At 40.2% G+C, this 22167-nt stretch overlaps 1 protein-coding gene across 17 annotated transcripts in view; it reads left to right on the forward strand.

Moving 5' to 3' along the window:
- PLPPR1 (phospholipid phosphatase related 1) overlaps positions 1-22167 on the forward strand; it is a 540361-nt gene that overhangs the window by 506389 nt on the left and 11805 nt on the right. For all 17 annotated transcript variants that reach the window (XM_072842133.1, XM_072842126.1, XM_072842135.1 and 14 more), the window contains 2 exons: positions 2037-2169; positions 20149-20399. In XM_072842133.1, coding sequence (XP_072698234.1) covers positions 2037-2169; positions 20149-20399 — 384 coding nt within the window. The remainder of the gene's footprint in view (positions 1-2036; positions 2170-20148; positions 20400-22167) is intronic.

The raw sequence follows: 22167 nt of genomic DNA on the forward strand, positions 1-22167 counted from the left end.
ACACAAACACTAATTGCAATTAATTGAGTAGATGTCAAGATAGAGATCTGTATAATGTGTTGTGGGAGCAATGAGCAGACAGGTTCCCTCTTTTCCTGAGGGGATCTGGTAAAGGCTTTGGGAAGAATGGTGACATTTTCATTGAATCTGGAAGGATAAATGATGGAAATCGTTTTTTGTTCTTTATCATTTACCTCATTAAACCCGTATTCCAAAAGCCCTTCATTAATCTGATATGCTTAATTCATTCAGCATCAAATTACTACTTTGTACCTTACATTTGGCTAAGCCCTGGGGGGAGTATAACCAAGAATAAGACAGACAAGTCATCCCATAACGAAGATCAACAATAATAATATGTAACCATTTCTGATAAGAAATAGAAGAGAGAAACACAAGGTAAGAAATCCGTGTATAACGAGAATATCTGAGCTGGTCTGTGGAATGAGAGAAAGCTCCCTTAAGGAAATACTATTTCACGTATCCAAGCATGCATGAATTTATCCCCATCTGTTCACTAAGATAAAGAAGAGCAGGGCAGTTCCATCATGTACACTAAGGACAAACAGAACCCCTTGGCACCTTATTTTAGGAGAGAGAGGTGTTACTAGAAAAGAAGGAGAGCTGAGTTCGCAAAGCTATTCAAATTATTTGTCCATGGTAGAGCATCGACTCATTGTTAATTCCAAGGGACATAAGGCACAACATATTTCTAATTCTGAACAACCATACTTAGCACCTGCCAATGTGATGCATGCTATTGTGTGCCTGTCTGACCCTAGTTCTGTCTCCTCTTGCCAATCTCCTGCCCCATTCTGACTTGCCTCTAGTTCTGTTTCCACAACACCATTCTGTCTTGTACTTTAATAGCATCTGAGATTCTCAGTATTTAAAGCATATTACACTTAACTTGTTTTGTTTTCTGTGTTCTCAATATTAAACACAAATTCAACAAATATCTTTATCAAGTCAGTACTAAGTAAAATTGTAAGTGGTTGAGATGAAGGCTCTGGAACCAGGTCTTCTTAGCTTCAGAGCTGGGGTTTGTGACTTACCAACTCTGACGTTGGACAAATTATTTCATCCCTCTGTGCCTCAGATGTTATATTTGTACAATCAGGAGAACGTGCACACAGAAAAATTTGTAATGGCCACATTCTAGTGCTGCCCCGATACTGAACTTTCTTTCTTCACCAATGAAACAAGGGTAATGATACCTACACTAGGAACCTTCTGAGAAAGAAAAATACTATGATGAAGTGCCTGACACCTAGTTATCAATGAATGATGGTAATTCGTAACTTTATTCTTCATTGGTGGTGCTCAGATTTCACCCGACAACTTACCTGCCTCCCGTTCCTGATTTTAAATAGGAATACACTGTGCTGAGTGCTAGAAGCATAATCAAGAAACATAACAGGTAGTCAGTTCCTGTCCTCAGGGAGCTTACAGTCTACACAAAGGCATTATGATTTATATTGTAAATATATATGTATTAGTTCAAGATAACAAGAGAGAGAAGTGACAATTATAAAGAAGGGACAGTCAGCCAGTTCACAGTATGAGAAATATAACTCAGGCCAACATGTTCAAATAAAGATTTTTCAGGTAAATAACATATTGCCACATAATGAAATAAATTGTGATGTGTGTTTATAATGCCTTATTGGGCACATGACTGTCCCAGTCATTTCTCATCATTGCAGCTCACACATTCAGTTAAAAAAAAATTCAGTCCAGCATGAGTGAGCCTTCTCATAGATTCTATTACAATTTAGTATTTCAACCTATGTTTTTATATGAATTTAGAATTTAAGAGTATAAACCTCACTGAAATGATCACTTATTGCCATCTCTAATTCTTTTGGAGAATTAAATGCAAACTACTTTAACTCTCTATCTCTGCAGTATTACATCTTTTAAAAGGATTTGGAACCTCAAAAGTTTGGGTTTTGCTTTCAGTTTTTTAAAGCCACTGATCTCTTTTACCAGACAGCTCTTTCCAACTTGACATTTCTTAAACATTCCTTCTCCAGATTTTTATTGGAGAGATATCCATGTATTTTATAAAGTCAACCAGAGAATCTCTGATTGCCCAGGAGAAAACCATTCTGACCGGAGAATGCTGTTATCTGAACCCCTTACTCCGAAGGATCATAAGATTCATAGGTGAGTACAAAAGCATGCTGAACCAAGCCCTCACTTATAGGTACAATCTACTAAACTTAATACAGATGAACATGCTTGATGAAATAAACTAAGCTATGGAGGCATCAACTTTAATAGCAAGAGTTTTGGGACACCTGGGTGGCTCAGTGGTTGAGTATCTGTCTTTGGCTCAGGGCATAATCCTGGAGTCCTGAGATCGAGTCCCACATCAGGCTTTCTGCATGAAGCCTGCTTCTCCGTCTGCCTATGTCTCTGCCTCTCTCTCTGTGTCTCTCATGAATAAATAAATAAAATCTTTAAAAAATAAATAAATAAAAGCAAGAGTTTCTTTAGGGATTTTCTGGGAAGTGCAGAAATTGAGGCTGATCATAGTGCCAAGTCCAATTTCTCATCCTTGAAGTGAAGCAGTACTTATTAAATTTTCTTACAAATTATTTCAACTTGGATTTTCTCCCTACACAATATTTATCTGAGACTCCCTTTGGACATATATTTTAATACTGACCAGATATTGTCATATACCCTTTAACTGAGTCAGGCGAGGGTGTGGGGGCACAGCAAGGGATACCAATAGAATGAATTTAGAAACAATCAGATTTCCTGACAGAGATTTCCCATCCAGTATAATTTTGTTATACAGGAAACTCTACACAAAGTATGGGAAATCTAATCCATCAGATTCTGGAAAACAATGCCTTCCAAGGTTGGAGAACAAATGGTTTTATTAGTGTTCATGATAAAGAATTAATTAATTAACGCATGTGCTATGTCTCTCCTTCTAGGATTTAAAAAAAAAATCTGAGGTGATATGGATAATAATTGTAGAATGGGAATGAATATGTATATGGGAATAGGTAGGAAGTAGATTTTACAGAGTTCCTACACAGTAAATACTCAATAAATAACTGTTACAGTGTTCAAATGAGATCTTAGAAATACCTACTGACCAGATCTTCATGGGAGCCAGGATAAAACCCCCAAAGTGTGAACATGGCTGCTATTAAAATAAGCTATGCTACCATTTAAAACCCACAAAATTGACGGCTAAGAAAGTGAAGGCCATGCTCGCGGGGCCCAAAAAAAAAAAAAAAAAAAAAAGGGAAAGAAAGAAAGTGAAGGCCAGAATACAACATCCTCTCAGCTCTTGGTTATCCTTAATCCTGGGGTTTTTTTCCTATTATAGAAAAGGGTTGGGGACACCTGGGTGGCTCAGCAGTTAAGCATCTGCCTTCAGCTCAGGGTGTGATCCTGGAATCCCAGGATCGAGTCCCACATCAGGCTCCCTGCATGGAGCCTGCTTCTCCCTCTGCCTATGTCTCTGTCTCTGTCTCTGTCTCTCTCTCTCTCTCTGTGTCTCTCATGAATGAATAAATAAAATCTTAAAAAAAAAAAAAGAAAAGGGTTGGATTTCCTCAAGTCATAAGCAAATGACCACATTGAATTTGAATATGCAGGAACTTCTGTGATTGGAGTGGGAATGAGGGATGTAGAAGAGTGGGAAGCCTAAGAAAATCTAATTTAAAAGAAGCAACTCTTAACATTAAAATAGTCTTCAAGGGCTCCTGGTGGCTCAGGTTATGTATGATTCAGAAGTCCTGGGATCAAGCCCTGAATAAAGTTCCCTGTTCTGTGAGGAGACTGTTTCTCCCTCTTCCTCTGCCACTCCTCCTTGCTCATGCGAACTCTCTCTCTCTGTTCTGTCTCTGTCTCTCTCTCAAATAAATAAATAAATAAATAAATAAATAAATAAATAAAATCACTTAAAAAAAAAGTCTTCAGCATCTCCTGATGATATTTGCAGAATGACTTGTGGAAGTCTGCAATCACTGGATAATCCCTGGTCAAGATGATGTCACCACTGTCTGAGTTCACTCATTCCAAACAGTGGTGCCTTCAAAGATATCCAGTGTTTGGCCACTTCCCACTAGACTGGCTAGGTAACAAATTATCAGGAGAAAACAAAAGGAGAGAAGAGAATCTTTACAGGATGGTAGACTAGACACTTTATAAACATTGTTTTCACTTAATCCACCCAACACCCTGTAAGGTAATTTATAATCCTAATTGTACAGATGAAGAATTTGATATAAAATTGGATAAAGTTGGGGATCCCTGGGTGGCTCAGCAGTTTAACACCTGCCTTTGGCCCAGGGTGTGATCCTGGAGTTCCGGGTTCGAATCCCGTGTCAGGTTCCCTGCATGGAACCTGCTTCTCTCTCTGCCTGCTTCTCCCTCTGCCTCTCTCTCTCTCTCTCTCTGTCATGAATAAATAAATAAAATATTTTTAAAAATTAAAATGGGACAAAGTTACTTTTCCCAAGGAAAGAAGTGGGAGTGGGGGATCCCTGGGTGGCGCAGTGGTTTGGCTCCTGCCTTTGGCCCAGGGCGCGATCCTGGAGACCCGGGATCGAATCCCACGTCGGGCTCCCGGTGCATGGAGCCTGCTTCTTCCTCCTCCTGTGTCTCTGCCTCTCTCTCTCTCTCTCTGTGACTATCATGAATAAATAAATAAAATCTTTAAAAAAAAAAAAAAAGAAGTGGGAGTGGGAGAGTGTATATGTCTACAGACATTTATATAATTTGATTCAAAGAAGATTTTATGATCACTAATCAGATAATTAGAGCAAGTTATTCAAAGCAGAAGGTTATTTGATTACAATCCATTGGAGATATCTTTAAAGGTCACTGTTGCTTTTCCTTGGCAAAGATAAGGATCAGGGCAGAGTCTAAAGCGTAGAAATTGTACCTGGTGTCTATCATTTATATAGACCTGACTCTGTGCATGGTCAGGACAAGACTTTGCTGGTGGACATCCCCACCCTCCAGGAACAAAACCTGCAGATTGCTGGTGCTACCTGAAATTCGAATTGGAGTCAGTGCATTGAGCTGAGGTGTGGTTTCAGGAGGATGACTAAAGTAGAAATGTTTCACCCTGGAGGAACATCAAACTCCCATTTTTATAACCAATAACACATTAGTCCTTTGGAGTCTATCATAAGCTAACAGAGATGCTGCTCACAGGGAAGGGATGCTTGTATGGGGAGACAGCCAGCAGGTAACATGCAAATCTTGGAGAATTAGAGGAACAGCATCAAGAGAGAGAAAAGAGATTTCTAGGTAGGGAAGCATTTGCTTCATGCCTTCCCTCGTTTGTTTTATGGCACCGGGTCTGCCCAGTTGCTTAAAACATAGTGCTAGAGGTCACCTTAAGCTATCTGAGAACTTGTTAGAAATGTACATTCTTAGGCCTCGTCCCATGCCTACCAAATCAGAAAATCCGGGAATGGAGCCTGAGGATCTATATTTCATGCCAGGTGTTGCATTTAGGCAGTTCTGATGCACTCTGAAGTTTGGGAGCCCAGGTATAGGCCACTGAAATTTTTTGCCCTGTAAGTGGTTTCCCTACATCTCGTCTTGCAACGTGGCTCCATGTACCCCAGGCCCAAAAAAATGTCATCCACTGTCCATTTTACAGTTCTTTCTGGAACAAAACTATGATCAAGTCATTTCCCTGCTTAAATTGTTTCAAAGCATTCCTAGTGTTTTGAACAATGCAGTGCTTAACCCTGGTTCCTGCTCATGTGCTATTCCTTCTGCCTGGGGCACCCCATTGCCATCCTCTCACCCTTAAAGCTGACAATCCTACTCATCCTCCAGAACACTGCTTACACGTTACCTTTTTTACCACCCCAGACAGCTAGCTACCTCCTCTCCCAGGCCCCCATTGAGTGTGTTTATAGGCACCTACCATATCCATGTAGTTATCTAAATCTGTTATTCCCTTTACTTTGTGATTCTTTAGGGAACAAAGACTGTATCTTTTCACTATTTATCAACAGCATATTGCAAAATGTCTGGCACATAGTAGGTTTTCAACATTTTTTTTGATAAGTAAAGAACAAAGATTGACTTTGTTAAATCACAGATTTGCCTAAAATTGCTTCCATAAATGCTGGTTCTTAAATTATTCATTTTCCTCCTGTTTAATTAACTTTATTACCACTCTTCAGCTTAGTTCTAGGAAATTAAAGTACATATGTTAGGCAATTTCTAAGAGAAAGTCAGAGAATTCTGCCCTAGCTTCATATAGGAGAGTTGGAGGTGGGGGGAGGGGTCCATGTATCTTAAGAAGGGCAACTTACTTTGAGTATCTGGATTAATGTGGTTTTTTAAGAGGAACAAGCATACTACTTAAAGATCCTTTAAATGGGGAGGTTTCCTTTGAAAATATGAAGTAGAGCAAGGCAGTAATCAAATGTATTAGATATGTTATTCTAAAGAGCTTAACAGTCCTTTTGTCTAAACTAGTAGCCACCAAAAAAATCAGAAAATGACAGCTGTTTTAGCTATTTTAATTAAGTTGAAATTGCATGACTTTCTCTTGCAGTTTATGTAATTATTCTAGAATCCATTACAAATAGTATTTCCTGACAAATATGATCAGCTTCTCATTACAAAATGACCAGTGAATTAGCAAAATATTTTTAAGTAAAGTAACGCTTTTTGCTGTCAAGTGTGAGGAAAAACTTGAGATTCGAACACATTTCTGGAAGAACTATATCCATATACTCTTTCTGCATAGCAGTTTGATGATGTATTTCAGTAGCTTAAAAATAGCTATCCTTTAGGGTGCCTGGGTGACTCAGTGGTTGAGCATCTGCCTTTGGCTGATGTTATGATTCTGGGGTTCTGTGATCGAGTCCCACATTGGGCAGGGAGCCTGCTTCTCCCTCTGCCTATGTCTCTGCCTATCTCTGTGTCTCTCATGAATAAATAAAATCTTTGGGGAAAAAATAGCTATCCTTTTTAACCCAAAATGCCACTTCAAATAATTTATCCTAAGGAGATGATCATTGATGTAGATTAATTTTTTGGACTAAAATTATTTTTTATAACACACTTAGAAATATCTAATGACACAATTTTTTTCAATATAATGCTAACACTCTTAGTTGCAACCTCAGAAAATGTTATTTTTAAGAATTTTTAATGAAAGGGGAAATATTCATGGTATAATGTTATATGAAAAAGTCAAGTCATTATGAATCTATAATTATTTCAAAATAAGAAAGATACAACATCAGAGGGGTGTGTGTGTGTGTGTGTGTGTATTTATCCCAGTGAAAGAAAAGATTGAAGGTATACACTCACAGTTAACTTTTGTCACTTCTGAATTGTAGGAGAACAGTTGAATAATTTTTATCATTTGATTTCTATTCTATAATTTCCAATTTTTATCATGAGTATGTATAATTTTAAAATCAGAAGAAGAACTAACCATTTTTTTAAAGGAGCAAGGGGGAGGAAAAATAGGGGCAAAATACAGGCTATCCAGAAGATAGCCAAGTCCTTTCACGTGGTCTTCAGTGTACAAAGCAGAGCTGAGAGGGGTACATTGGCTCTCAGACTTCTCTAGTCTGGGTGGCATGGACTTGAACAGTATCCCCTCATCCCACCCCACAGATCCAAATTAAATTTTCAGTGAGAAAACAGCAAGAATCGTGAAGTCAGAGGGAAAACATTCAAATGAAGCCATCTCCTCCTGTAGACAAATACTAACTGCATGAATCTTGACAGAGAGGATGGGATTGCTCTGATTGACAGATCCAACAATAAATTGGTTTTTCCAAAGTGGTCAATATAAGAAAGATGCCCGGCCTCCCAGATGTAGGTTCCACCCATTTCTAAACTGTGATTTAATTTCTTAAGTTGTGTTTACATGATGTGGGAAGGGAGGAAAAGAATTGACTGGACTAACAAATTTCACCAACATTTTATAAAAACAAATGCAGTCAAATTAGAACACATATTTGGACTTCTCCCTCTCCTAATCATTTTCCTCTCCATTCCTTTCCCTTCTTATACCATCTATTTTGGTGTTACACTAAATTGAACAACAACACCCAGATTTAATTAAGTTCTCAAGAGATAAATCCCTACATTCTTTTTTCAGCAGTAAAGACCAAATAAGGAAGTTACATTTTCCAAAAAATTCATGAAGATAAGTTTAGTTAAATCCTTTATATTTACTAATACATTGAGTAGACATATCCTTGTAAATATCAATTATTAAATAGTAACTTTTTGACTTAATACTGAATAGTAATGAATAAAAAATTAGAATTTGATGAGGGCTTTGGGGTTGTTTGTCATATGGAAAGAAAACTAAATTAACTTTCCCTTCCTGAATAACTAATTTCTTTTGGGTTAAAGGAAAGAAAAAAGAAAAAAAAACCTCATCCAAATATGTCAAGATTAGACTGTCTATTAGCAACTAAAATAGCCTGTCACCCAGAAGCTATTTATTATGGGCTTCCCATTTGGGATCACATAGTTGCTCCATTATTACTTCTAATAAAAATTTAATTAAATACCAAGCAAGTCTTATGCCATTTAGGTCGGGTCTGAGGATTAGGTAGCACTGGACAGAATAGAAAGTACCATGGTAAACAGTTAATTCATGTAACACTAATTAATTGCCATAAATTAAGTATGATCTAAATGGAGCATGAATATTTTAAATGCAGCTTCAAAGGTCACAGTGTTTTATGGTCATAAGAATTGATACCCTGAGACAAGCTTAATGTCAGCCTTTTTGAGAACTAGAAAATCCTTCTCAATTTTGAAAGTCACTTAAATGTACTTTATCTAAAAAGAGACTTAATTGGATTCAGTAAGTCCATTTCTATGTACATTCAGTGTTTATAATTAAATTATAAACTGGAGGACTGATCACATTCATGCAACCTTCAACAAAAAATTTATTGGGCATCTACCATATGGTAAGCACTGATTAAGTTGTTGAGGACATATTAGTGAACCAAATAGAGATTTATTTGCCCTTACTGAGTTTATATTCCAGTAGGGGAAGCCGAGCATTAAACAAAATAAATACGTAAATTATAGTGTTCATTAGAAGATAAGTGCTATGAGGATAAATAATGTAGAAAAAGGAAATGGGGAGCTTGTAGGGGCAGACATGCAATTTTAAGTGGGGAGGGAGAGGCTATCATATCAAGAGAATTATCTAGAGTTGGCAGTGACTTCATAGCAGGACAGCGACCATCCTAGGAAACGGGGTACCCATTGTGCCAACTGAGGAAGTTAAGGTTCCATTTTTTTTTTTTTAAAGAAGCTTGCAGTACCCAGGCACTCACCTTTAGTCCTGAGTCAAGAGGCTACCTTGACAGAAAATGCCAAAAACAAGGCAGGGCATGGGCCTATAAGCAGATGGAGATATTTCTGGAACTCGCCAATAGAAACCAGAGTTGAAGCTCCAGGATATAGATCAGGAGGAGAAAGCCAGGATGGCTCTTAAGGGAAAAATGGAACCTAAGTTTCTGAGCTCCATGAGCAACCAAGCCACCAGACTCTGAGACTGACATGGTTTGGTACTTCCTTCTAGGGAACAAAGATGCAGGGAAAAGAGGGAGGGATGTTGGGGCTGGGAGCCCTGAATAAGTAAAAGGCACCACCAGAACTCTGCTCAGGTCTCCAGAAGTTGTAATGAGGCTGCCTGTGGTTGCTATGCTCAGTGCACAGAACAAATCTGCTCTCCTTTGAGTGTCATCCTCCATGAATGAGAACATTCCAGACCAGAGCAAAACTCCTGGTCCAGAACTCTATAGGTTACTCTCATTATCAAGAGGAAAGTTAATAGTCATTTGAGACTAGTGATCCTTCCTTGAGGGCCTTCTCAGCACCTGTGTTTAAAGGCTGACTTTAAAAAAAAATCAACAAATAAAGACTGACTTTAATAAAAGGAACAAATAGAATGCCACTTTCTCAACACTTTGCTGAAGAGCCAATGCAAATTCATGACACTTCAGGGAACTTTGCTGTAAAGCAGAGTTTCTCAACAGCATTACTGACATGTTGGGCCAAATCATTCTTTTCTGCATAGGGGTAGGGGACTGTTCTGTATATTGTAGGATGTTCAGGAGCATCCCTGGTCTCTGTCCCTCGTCAGGCTCCCCGCATGGAGCCTCTTCTACCTCTGCCTGTGTCCTGCCTCTCTCTCTCTCTGTCTCTCTCTCTCTCTCATAAATAAATAAAATCTTAAAAAAAAAAAGAAACTTAGGAACATGATCAAAAAGGGTGGAACTGGGATCCCTGGGTGGCACAGTGGTTTGGCGCCTGCCTTTGGCCCAGGGCGTGATCCTGGAGATCCAGGATCGAATCCCACGTTGGGCTCCTGGTGCATGGAGCCTGCTTCTCCCTCTGCCTGTGTCTCTGCCTCTCTCTCTCTCTGTGTGACTATCATAAATAAGTAATAAAAAAAAATTAAAAAAAAAAGGGTGGAACTCCAGGGCTGTTATTTGGAAGCCCTCCAGAATTTGATATGCCCATTGTTACATTCTTTGATAGGTAGGGAATCTAAAATCTTCCCTCTCCACATTTAGTTTGCATCTGGGGCATACTTCCTAGAATCATTTGCATCCACATTCTCCATTTTATTGTAAAATTCCACTGCCTTGGGGCACTTGTGTAGCTCAGTGAGGTAAGCATCTGACTCTTGTCTTGGCTCAGATTATGATCTTGGGGTTGTGAGAGTGAGCCTGGTGTCAGGTTCTGTGCTCAGCATGGAGTCCCCTTGAGATTCCCTCTCCCTCTCCTTCTGCCCCTCCCCACACACATGCACAGTCTAAATTAATTAATTAATTAATTAATTAATTAAAAAGAAAAAATTCCACTGCCTCTGGCAAACTTTTAGGATCTTTGTCTCTCTCAACCAGCATTTGGATCCACACACTGCCTAGGGCAACTGGGGAGCATATATTTAAAGGCTAGCAAACTGAGGGGGGCACTTGATGGGATGATCACTGGGTGTTATGCTATATGTTGGCACATCTAACTCCAATAAACAAATATACAAAAAAAAAAAGGTAGCAAAAATAAGCAGGGAATCAGAAACTTGAGAGAAAAACACTGAGAAATTGTGTCCTCAGAAAGGAGGACTAAAGTAGACACTCCTGTTGAGATGAAACCATACAGAAAATTATGTAATTTGTGTTTTGGCAAAGTAGAAATATGTGTGTTCTTTCATTTATAAAAATATTTGGGGGGTTTTCTAGTTGATTACCCATCATCTTTATTAAGTAATTATCTGTTATGTTCACTTATTGATGAGTAGTTATAATGACAACTATAGGGTATTTTTTTTAAAACCACCAGCTCATCATAGTGTAATAGCTGCTTTATTAATACAAAGAATGAATAACACATCACAGAATCGAATATTTGATTGAAGTTGTCAGAATTATAAAGTTCTTGTTTCCTTCCTGTGTTTTAAAAATAATTGTATAGGGATCCCTGGGTGGCTCAGTGGTTTAGCACCTGCCTTTGGCCCAGGGCATGATCCTGGAGTCCCAGGATCGAGTCTCATGTCGGGCTCCCTGCATGGAGCCTGCTTCTCCCTCTGCCTGTGTCTCTGCCTCTCTCTCTCTGTCTCTGTGTCTATCATGAATAAATAAATAAAATCTTTTTAAAAAATAAAAATAATTGTATAATCAATTTATTTAAAACACCTGTACTGAGAACATTTATTTCCCTTAGTTATAAAAATAATAGTAACTAATATCTGTATCAAGCTCACAATTTATAAAATGTTCTTACAACTATTTCTGTGATTTGCATAATAACCCTGTGATATAAAGTATCTGAGGCTCAGATTCATTTATTTAAATAAAATTATTCTTAGGATTAAAGTCATACTATCAAGACAAGTAGACTGCTATCAGCATTTGGTGTTTTCATGGCATCTGTAGGAAACAGAGACCACAAGATCTTATTTTGTGAACACCTGAAATTAACTGTCCAAGGAACTGATATATTCAATTGTATGAGAAACTTCTTTTTGAAGCATAAAATAATATTTGAGATATGTAGATCAGTGTGCACTGATTGTGTTGTATTATACTAGAAAAGAAGTCAGATCCATTGCCAAAGTGGTGAAGAAAGCACCTCATTCAATGATAACATATCTCAAGTATTCTATCATATTCTTGTTGGAAAACTATTGCCTAAAATATTGAGGAACCCTTGCTCTGTTGTAACAAATACAATACATTCCATTGGGGCCATGTTCTAAATCCTTGTCTCTTCTCAATGCCTGTGTGTGTGTGTAGGTGTGTGTGTGTGTGTGACCAAGCAAATAGAACTAAAGTGCTTTTTATCATGGCCTTATGCCTACTCATATTTTAAGTAGAAAATATAAGCTTAGGGATCCCTGGGTGGTGCAGCGGTTTGGTGCCTGCCTTTGGCCCAGGGCGCGATCCTGGAGATCCGGGATCGAATCCCACGTCAGGCTCCCAGTGCATGGAGCCTGCTTCTCCCTCTGCCTGTGTCTCTGCCTCTCTCTCTCGCTCTGTGTGACTATCATAAATAAATAAAAATGTAAAAAAAAAAGAAAATATAAGCTTAGAAGATTATGATTAAGGGTATGGATTTAGGGGTACCTGGGTGGCTCAGTTGGTTAAGCATCCAACCCCTGGTTTCTGCTCAGGTAGAGATCTCAGGGTCGTGAGATAGAGCCCACTTCTGACTCCATGCTGAGCATGGAGATTGAGATTCTCTCTCTTGATTCTCATGCTTGAGATTCTCTCTCTCTTCCTCTCCCTTTACCCTTCCCCCTGCTCATGCTCTCTCTCTCTCTCAAATAAATAAATTTAATCTTTAAAAAAAATATATGGATTGGGCAGCCCGGGTGGCTCGGTGGTTTAGCACCGCCTTCGGCCCAGGGCATGATCCTGGAGACCCAGGATCGAGTCCCATGTCGGGCTCCCTGCGTGGAGCCTGCTTCTCCCTCTGCCTATATCTCTGCCTCTCTCTCTCTCTGTGTCTCTCATGAATAAATAAAATCTTTAAAAATATATATATATATATGGATTTAGAGCCATACTATTTAGTTTCTAATCCCAGCTCTTCTTGATTGAGTTAATTGCCTCTCTATGCCTCAGTTTCCTCATCTGTGAAATGTGGGCATACTAACAGTTGTCTACCTCATAGAGTTGTGGTGGGGACTGAGTGAACTACATTCTAAAGCATGTAGGCCGGGATCCCTGGGTGGCGCAGCGGTTTGGCGCCTGCCTTTGGCCCAGGGCGCGATCCTGGAGACCCGGGATCGAATCCCACATCGGGCTCCCGGTGCATGGAGCCTGCTTCTCCCTCTGCCTGTGTCTCTGCCTCTCTCTCTCTGTATGACTATCATAGATAAATTGAAAAAAAAAAAAAGTAAAAAAAATAAAAAATAAAAATAAAGCATGTAGGCCAGTATCTGGTACATACTAAACGTAGCATATTAGCTATTGTTGCTGTTATTTTTATTATTATTATTCCCTAGTATCCATGGCACTCTTATTCAAACATCTCATTTGTGCAGCACATCCTTGCAAGGAAATGGAATGAACATGGTAACCACAGATAAGTCTCCTCATTAGGAAACTTTCAGTTTGAATAAAGCATGTGAAAAAGAAGACATTGCATCATCTTCCTTTGCCTAAAGAAATGGTTGTTTCCTGAAAGAATGGAGTTCACGGAATTGAGAACGCCAGCTAGGTGACTTTCTCCACTGAGATTTTCCACTAAGGATCTAGATATGGCAAAAGTAAAAGCAAAAAGGAACTCCGTGCAATTCTTTGTATCTTGTATTTCATTTACAATGGGGATTTGATGAAGGATGAGATTTAAAATTAAGAGTTGGTGATCGAGCCAGAATGTACGTTGAGGAAACTGAACATAAGAGTTCCTTAGGTGTTACCCTTCCACTATCAAAAATGGCACTGATGAACCCATGCCAATCTTGTACTCGTTTGTGTAGGATAGGATTTTCCTATCCTTTTCCACTAAAACAAAGGCTAAGAACTGATATGTTCCTTGTTTTTTGAACATCATAGTAGGAAAGCTATGACAAAAGATTCACAAAGCTGGTTAAATTTTGAACACAAGAAAATGTTCAAAGCATTCTCAATGTCACACAGCACAATAGTTCTTCAGTCCTCTCTTTCACTGCATTGTTTCACCAAACATAGACAAGAGAGCAGCCCTCTTTTAGAAATGTTTGATAAGAAGCTGAGAACATGTGTTGAGGGAGGAGTGGGATTTCCTCCCCTCTTCAGAGAGTACAGTTACCAACCTAACCCAGATAACTCATTTTTATGTCCTTTTCGATATCCTTTTCTTTTTGAAAGTTCTATATGTTAGTTTTTCCACATGAAAATAGGTAGGGGTCATGATTTTCATGTGCCTCTGTGTTAATATTTAAACTGACAACTATTGCAAGTTCTCAGGGTCAGAAATGGGGACGTTTGTCTCAAAGATGTCTAAATATAAAACTGTACCCAAGCTGATCGTGATTTCCAGATTCCTTGTATTTCACAGATTTCCTTGGTAGGACGTCTTTCCTGTGTGTATAATGGGAATCTCTATATTCCAGTTGAAGATCGTTTTTTCATTCTTGCTGCATTGAAAATGGAGAATTCTTTAATTTTCAAATGAAGATTTACAAGTTTCCTGATCTATGAGACACTTATAAGACCCCAGTTTTCAGTTATCTTCTTTATTCTCTAAGTGCCTAGCACTATGCTGGATTTTGTGAAGTTTATAAAAAAAGAGACGTGGTCCCTACAATTTACATCCTAAATGGTTTTATGTCAATCCTATGTTTAATAGAATCGGGGATGTGAGACACCAACATGAGCTAGAAAATTTGGACAAGTTCCTATGCTGTTTTTTTTTATTTTTATTTATTTATGATAGTCAGAGAGAGAGAGAGAGAGGCAGAGACATAGGCAGAGGGAGAAGCAGGCTCCATGCACCGCGAGCCTGACGTGGGATTCTATCACAGGTCTCCAGGATCGCGCCCTGGGCCAAAGGCAGGCGCTAAACCGCTGCGCCACCCAGGGATCCCAGTTCCTATGCTTTTTTATCCTCTTCTCCTATTATTACTCTGAAGTTTCCTTAGAAGTTCATTAATTGATTCACAAATATGTACTAAATGTTTACTATGCGCCAAGTTTGATCATATGGTATCTCACATGCAATGTTAAATTAGATGTGTTCCATGCTCTTAGAGAACTTGTATATTCTATAGTTCTAATGAGAGAGATGGACATCACTAAATAATCACACAAATGTAAAATTCCTACTGGAACACAAGGTTTGAAAAAGTAAAATAGTATCATACCAATCTAAAATAGGATTATTTTTTCCAAGACCCTATGCGGTATGTGATTGTTTCCTTCTTCCTATCCACTATACATAGAATTCATCAACAGACAGAAATGTGGCTTGCTCTTGGCTTCAGAGCTACAGCTTGAGAGCAGGTTGGCATGCCCAGCACAAGTCCAGTCCTCAGTTAGCAGGCTTTCTGGTGGAGCTCTTTAGCTCCAGTGAATTGGCATCCCCTTGTACCCCACTGCTGTAAAGATGAAAAGCACACAAAACTACAGTGCCCAGCACACACTGCTCTCTAGAGCATATGGGTCTGTTCCCAGAAGAGGCCGCTGCTATGCCTCTGCCATTTCCCACCTATCTGTTGCCCAGGAGTGTGTCTCTGAATACATTTAGAAGAATGAAGAAGGAGAAGAAACAGTTTCAAGCAAATTCAAAGAGCAGAACTCATCCAGTAGAGTGACCACAGCCCTATTTTCTGAGCAATCTCAATTCTGAATCTCTGAGTCAGGGGCCAGATGGTAGGAGGGAAAGGAAATCTCTTCCTAGGTTTTCTCCCCTGATCTCTCTCTTCTAAGGAGACGCTTGAATTTTTCATGAAGTAAAAGTGTGCGTGAGAGAGAGAGAGAGAGAGGGAGAGAGAGAGAAAACCCACTCCATGTCACTGATAGTGGAAACCCTTTCCTGATTCTCCCTTTGGATTGGCATTAGGAGTTTCCATCTTTTTTACACAGGCATCATGTATACTTTAGTAGACAATTGAGAGATGCTTTACCAGAGGCAATCAGCAAGGTGCCATCTTAAACTGGAAATTACACATTTATAATTTAATATAGAATAGTTGGCCTTCAGTTTAGAGGTTCCACCTAAAGTTACAGGATCTTTGTGGCAAAAGGGAATTTAGTCCTTCCCTCACCCCTCCAATCCCTTCCCACTCCATTACCAGCCTACAATCTGGGGCTAGGCTGCCCAATGAAGATCACCTATGTGCAAAACAGTAGCATCCTCCTTGGCACCAGGCAGTCTGGCTATGTACTTTGACCAGTTCTTTGTTTGGAAGGCCTAAAGGTATCCTGGTATGAGTCCTATTTTCTTTTTCTAGCATGCCAATTATCTCTAGCTTTGGGAGTTCTCCTTATGCACATTTCCTGGTTCTATCACTGCTTCTGCTATGCTCATGATTGAGTAAAGGGGTAGAACCCTGCACCGATTCCATATCAGGGACCAGGTCCTGGAGTTTTACCTCCATGTCCTAAATTGCTAGTGATCAAAGATCCTAACTTTTCCCAAGATATTGAGATCATATGAACATAGATAAAATCCTGAGGGGGGGGGAGGACTTTTTAATACCTTTGTCTTCCTCTTTCTTCATCCTTTGGCTTGCCTGACAGGTATCATATTTAGGCCACAAAGATGCATGTTCAGGTTTCTGTAGCTGATCTGTCATCCTGACAAGGACCACAGACATCATCATCAATCTCTTAGTCCTAATTCCAAGCCTTTCTAGGCCTCCTGTCCCCTCCATTCTAATGCCTGTCATCCTTTAGGGATGGAGGAATTTACAACCACTTACCCCAAACCTGCCAGAATTGTGAGTCTAGAGGTGGTGCTCGGGCTCAACCAATTTGACCCTCCCTCTGCCATTGCTAATATGGGTACCCTATTCCGATTCCGTGCTGGATGCGAAGCTTCTCTAAAAGGTTTCCAGGGTTCCTGAGCTCTACGCTGAGAGAGATGGACATATTTCAATTAGATTTCCAAAAATCGCTCTGGAGCTTTCTATTGCCCTGCCCCTGGGTTTGACAACCAGCATGAGGTGGAGTATGGGAGTGCCTCTTCACTCCCTCAACCAGAGTTCTATCTCTTCCTCGTGTGTCATCCCCAACCACATCCTCCCCTGCTTTAAGGTTGATTTTTTAAACTCAGTGGTCTCATCCTCCAGACCATGGTTCAAAGTCTTCCCATCCAACCCTTTTTGGATTCCCATACAAAGCAACAATATTGACAAGTATCTCAGGCACATAGCTCTGGCAAACCAAAAGCACTGTAGACTATTGTGTTGGCTGTAAATCCATTCATAAATGTGATCAGCTCCGCTGAAGCAAGGAATGTTTTTGGGAGCAGATTCATAAAGATAAATAGAACCCACTACGGAAGGTTATAGGAATGAAAAATGTATCTGTTAAAATTCCAAAACTATGACCTCACTTAAAGAATTTTTGACACCAACGTAGGTTCTATAGACATTTTAAAAACCTCTCCTTCAATCACACGTTGCAATACAGAAGACCATAAATGGTGTTCCACCCAAGCCTAAAGGACAAAAGTAGCTATTGTTAGCTTCTGAGGCTTGTAAAATACACACAAGGAGCTCAGGGTTAGGAGCAGTGGCGGGAGTGTATTACAAAGGCCCTGTGTGAGCTGACATTATCTGTGAATCGCTGCTGCAGGTTCTACAGCCGTTTGTTGGCATGGCCCGTGTCAGGCAGGTGGATTCCCCGTGCTGCCACAATGCCCTTCTGAAGATAGATCAAATGCACCAGTTTGAAGTGATTGGAAAGCAGGTGCTTGTTAAGCCATCAGGAGAAGCAGAGACAATCCTAAGGAGGCAGAGAAGAAGAAGGGAAAGAAACTTTCTGCAAAAATATCACAGAACACTAAAGGGGAGAGCTGCCCATCGCAGAATCACCATGACCACAGTGCTGACACTTCAGACACGGATCCAAGGAGCCTAGAAATCCCATCTCTGAATGAACAAGCCCGTCCTAATTGGAAGCACTTCTGACAAATAAAATGCCAGAGGAAAGTGCTGTCACCTTTCCTTTTTCAAATCATAAATTACCCTAGTTTCCTGGAAAAGTATGCCCAGACTTATTGCCACTTGAAAAAGCCAGAGACCTGGTCTTTAAGAATCTTGCTGGAAGGTGTAAAAACATTTCTACCCATTCAGACTTCCAGAACCTGGGGGTGAAAATTGCCACGAATGATCAATGATTGCCTACTCTCAGAGGTCAGACCCTCTGAGAGTGAGCCGGCTGAAGCTATTAAAAGAGCCAGTTCTCATTGTGATAAAGCACATCCTGGCAAAGCCACAAAAAAGAAAATTACAGCAATCAATACAGATCAAAATGAAAACCGGATGAAGGTTCCAGCCAAACTTGTCTTCACTTCTGCTATAATGGATTAACTTTTGGGTGCTGATATCAGCACAATTTGCAGATCGAGGACATTGAATATGGGAGGCAAAGTTGGGTAGAAATTTAATTGAAACTATAGCAGATCCTTGACATTTAGAAGGGTTAACACTGCCTCTCACACTTGCCAACCGCTCCCATAATTGAGCTGCGTTTCGGAAGTCTTTATCCCTTCAAACAACTTGTATGTACCTCGGCTCTGCAGCCCTTCTTCATATATTTAACAGACAATAGTCCACGGATAATCTACAGCTGTAGTGGATGGGCTCTGGAAGCGGTCACAGCGACGCTTCCTATAAGGAACTCTGCTTTACCATGTGCAATCGTATTGAGACTAATCCTGTGGAATTTGCCAGAGGACAGATAAAATCCAAGAAACAAAGCCTACCCACAGGATTCTCAGCCAAACAGCAAAGTCAGTGTGGCAGGAAGAATAACGCCCTCCTCTCCCAAAATGTCTGTATCCTGATCCCTGGAAACTGTGGATTTGTTACCTTATATGACAAAAAGGAGTTGACAGGTGTGATTAAATTCAGGCTCATGAGATGAGAGGATCCTGAGTTAGTCAGGTGGACCCAATGTAATCACAAGGTCCCTATAAGAGGGAAGCAGGAGACTCTGAGTCAAAGAAGGAAGTGTCATTAGAAGCAGAGGTCGTAATGATGTGATTGCTGGAAGGGGGGTCACGAGACAAGGAATGAAGGCAGCTTAGGAGCTAGAAAAGACAAAGATTGAATTCTAGCCGCAAGCTTCCAGAAGGAACACAGCCCTGCCAACACTTTGATTTTACCCCAGTGAAACCTATTTTGGATGTCAGACCACTAGCACTAGAAGAGGATACACTGTGTTGTTTTAAGCAGCTCAGTTTGTGGAAACATTACATCAGCAGTAGCAACGTGTAACACTCGTCCTTTCTTCTCATTTTCCCTGCCCAACGTCAAGTGAAACATCCAATTCAATCAAGGTTTCTGGAATGACCTTTTTTCTCTCATTTAGGGAGAGAAAACCCTAACAACCTCATTCCCTCTCAGCTGCCATGATACTATAGATATAGATCCCCTTGGAGTATTTGCATTTCCAAACAGGACCCTGGAGAGAATATATTTTCTATTGGAAAAGATGGAAACTAACTGATGTTGAGTAGCGATTGAAGCCAGACACAAAATATGGCTATTTTGTACCTATCCTATGTCATCTTTCCAACTTCCCTGTGAGGTATCATTCCGCCCCCCCCCCCCACCCCACAACCATTTTGTGACTGAGGGTCCCAAGGTTCAGAGAAGGCAAATAACTGAGACTCTGAGTGAATATAACTCTAGGGCTGGATGGAGCACAAATCTGTATAAATCCAGAATTCTAGTTCTTTCCATTAGAATATGCTGTTTCTGACTTACTTATATAAAACAATACAGTGCTAACAGCAGAATGTCCACTTAAGTTTGGAAGAAACAATGAGTTGGGAAGCAGGCACCACTCCCTGCAAAGAGAAAAGTGAGGGGACAGTTTGGTGAGGTCCTTTTTGACAGGTTGTTGCAGACTCCGACCACTGTGTTTTCTCTCAGGGACAAAACTGTACACACGTCACCATTCCTAATCATTTCAAATCTCCTTGTAGGGGTATTTGCCTTCGGACTTTTTGCTACTGACATTTTTGTAAACGCCGGACAAGTGGTCACAGGGCACCTCACGCCATACTTCCTGACGGTGTGCAAGCCGAACTACACCAGTACAGACTGCCGGGCACACCACCAGTTCATAAACAATGGGAACATTTGTACTGGGGACATGGAAGTGATAGAAAAGGCTCGGAGATCCTTTCCCTCCAAACACGCCGCTCTGAGCATTTACTCCGCCTTATATGCCACGGTGAGTATCCCAGTCTTGCTGTCACTCCCAAGACGAGCTTTTGGCTGAGATGGGAGTCTCTCTGCCCCCTCGCCTTCGTTCTCTCTTTCATCACTGTCACTGAGAGTGGGGCATGAAACGTGGTACAGCATGTTTCTCCTGTACAGATCACGCTGTTGCCCCCACCCCCAGCATCCCAGGGTGATATACTGACCTGCCAGAGGCTATTAATCTGGCAACGTTGATAATCTCCTAGTCAAATCTTCCCATTTTACAGATGCAGAAACTGGGGCTCCAAGAATAGCTGAGAGCTCACAGTTAAAGCTGGGACCCAGGCTCCTGGCACCGCATTTGGGATTCTCTCGCCGCCCACAACAACACTCTTTGCCAAAGTTTTCATTGATTCCAGAAGAGCACACATTTCTCACACCTGCCTACAAATTTGTAAATGTGGGTCTTCCTGCAAACGGCTGCCTGAGTAGTGCAGGAGACCCAGGAGAAAAACATAGCTTTCCTCTGCTCATTCCGACACTCTTCTTCATTTAGCCAGAAGAGGCGGATGATCAACACCCCCAACACCCAAAAGTTCATTTCTCATTCCTCCCCAAATCATACAGGCTCTAACTGCGCTTTTCTCATTCCTCCCCAAATCATACAGGCTCTAACTGCGCTCACTAGAGTATAAATGTTCTCTTTACATTTTTTGCTTTCATCACAGAAAAAAAAACTAACGCGTGTACCACATCTTAAGATATAAGAAGAAACAATGGTGTCCCTTTTATTTTCCTACTCTTTAATTGTATCCATTTTGGAAATGACTTCATCTCCCCTTTCTCTGGCCTGTGCTTCCTTAGAATGAGGAGCATAGAGGTTTAGGGATCTGCTCAAAGGCTGGATATCCAGTGCATTTACCTGTGGAAGAGCAACGAGTGGTCGAAAATACACCTTTTCCTTACTTGAACTTATATTCTAAGTATGACTAGTCTAGTGGTTCTTAATGAAAGGGAAAGGAATGAGAAGGCAGAGGAAAGACCCCTTTAAATCCATTCTTCCTGGAAATTCTGAGCAAGACTCCCTCCACCCCCCAGGGGAGCTTGTTCCCACCCGCTCCAGTGAGAGTATCTGCACTCTCTTATGAGAGTCTGCCTCTGAGGAGACAGTGTCCCTGACATCACCCAAATGCATACATTCAGGGTGGAAAGAAGGTGACTGACTACAGGCCTGGTCTATTCAGTACAGTTTAAAGTAAATTGCTGAATATTCTCTTCAAAACAATGGTTCCTTTGTGTCACGTTCATAGGATCATATCTGTAGGATGAATTTGTCAACCCCCAATTATCCAAAATTAGCTTTCCTAATTATTCCTTTTAGGTCTACTTTTTAATGAATATATGATTAAAAATTATTTTACCTGCCCCCACATTAAGGAAATATGCATGTAGATAACATAGAAGCCTCAACTTACAAAACAGGTCAATTGTAGCTTGGAAAGACTTCTTTGCCTTATGATAGATACATGGATGAATTGATCAATCGATAGATTGGCACATAGTTTTTAAACAAAGGAAATCCTCTCAGGCATTTGGCATATTCTTCAACTTTCAAAATATCCATTTATTCTAAATTATCTAGAACCTAAGTTATATGAAACAACATACTCTTGAACCCTTTTCTGTATATTTATCAAACTCAACTCATTGCCGTGTGAAATTTGTATAACACCGTTATAAAAATAAATCTGTTACTCATAATAATCTATTGTTTCATCAAATGAGATATAAATTTCTTT

The sequence above is a fragment of the Canis lupus genome, chromosome 10, assembly GCF_048164855.1.
Source record: "Canis lupus baileyi chromosome 10, mCanLup2.hap1, whole genome shotgun sequence".
NCBI lineage: Eukaryota > Metazoa > Chordata > Mammalia > Carnivora > Canidae > Canis > Canis lupus.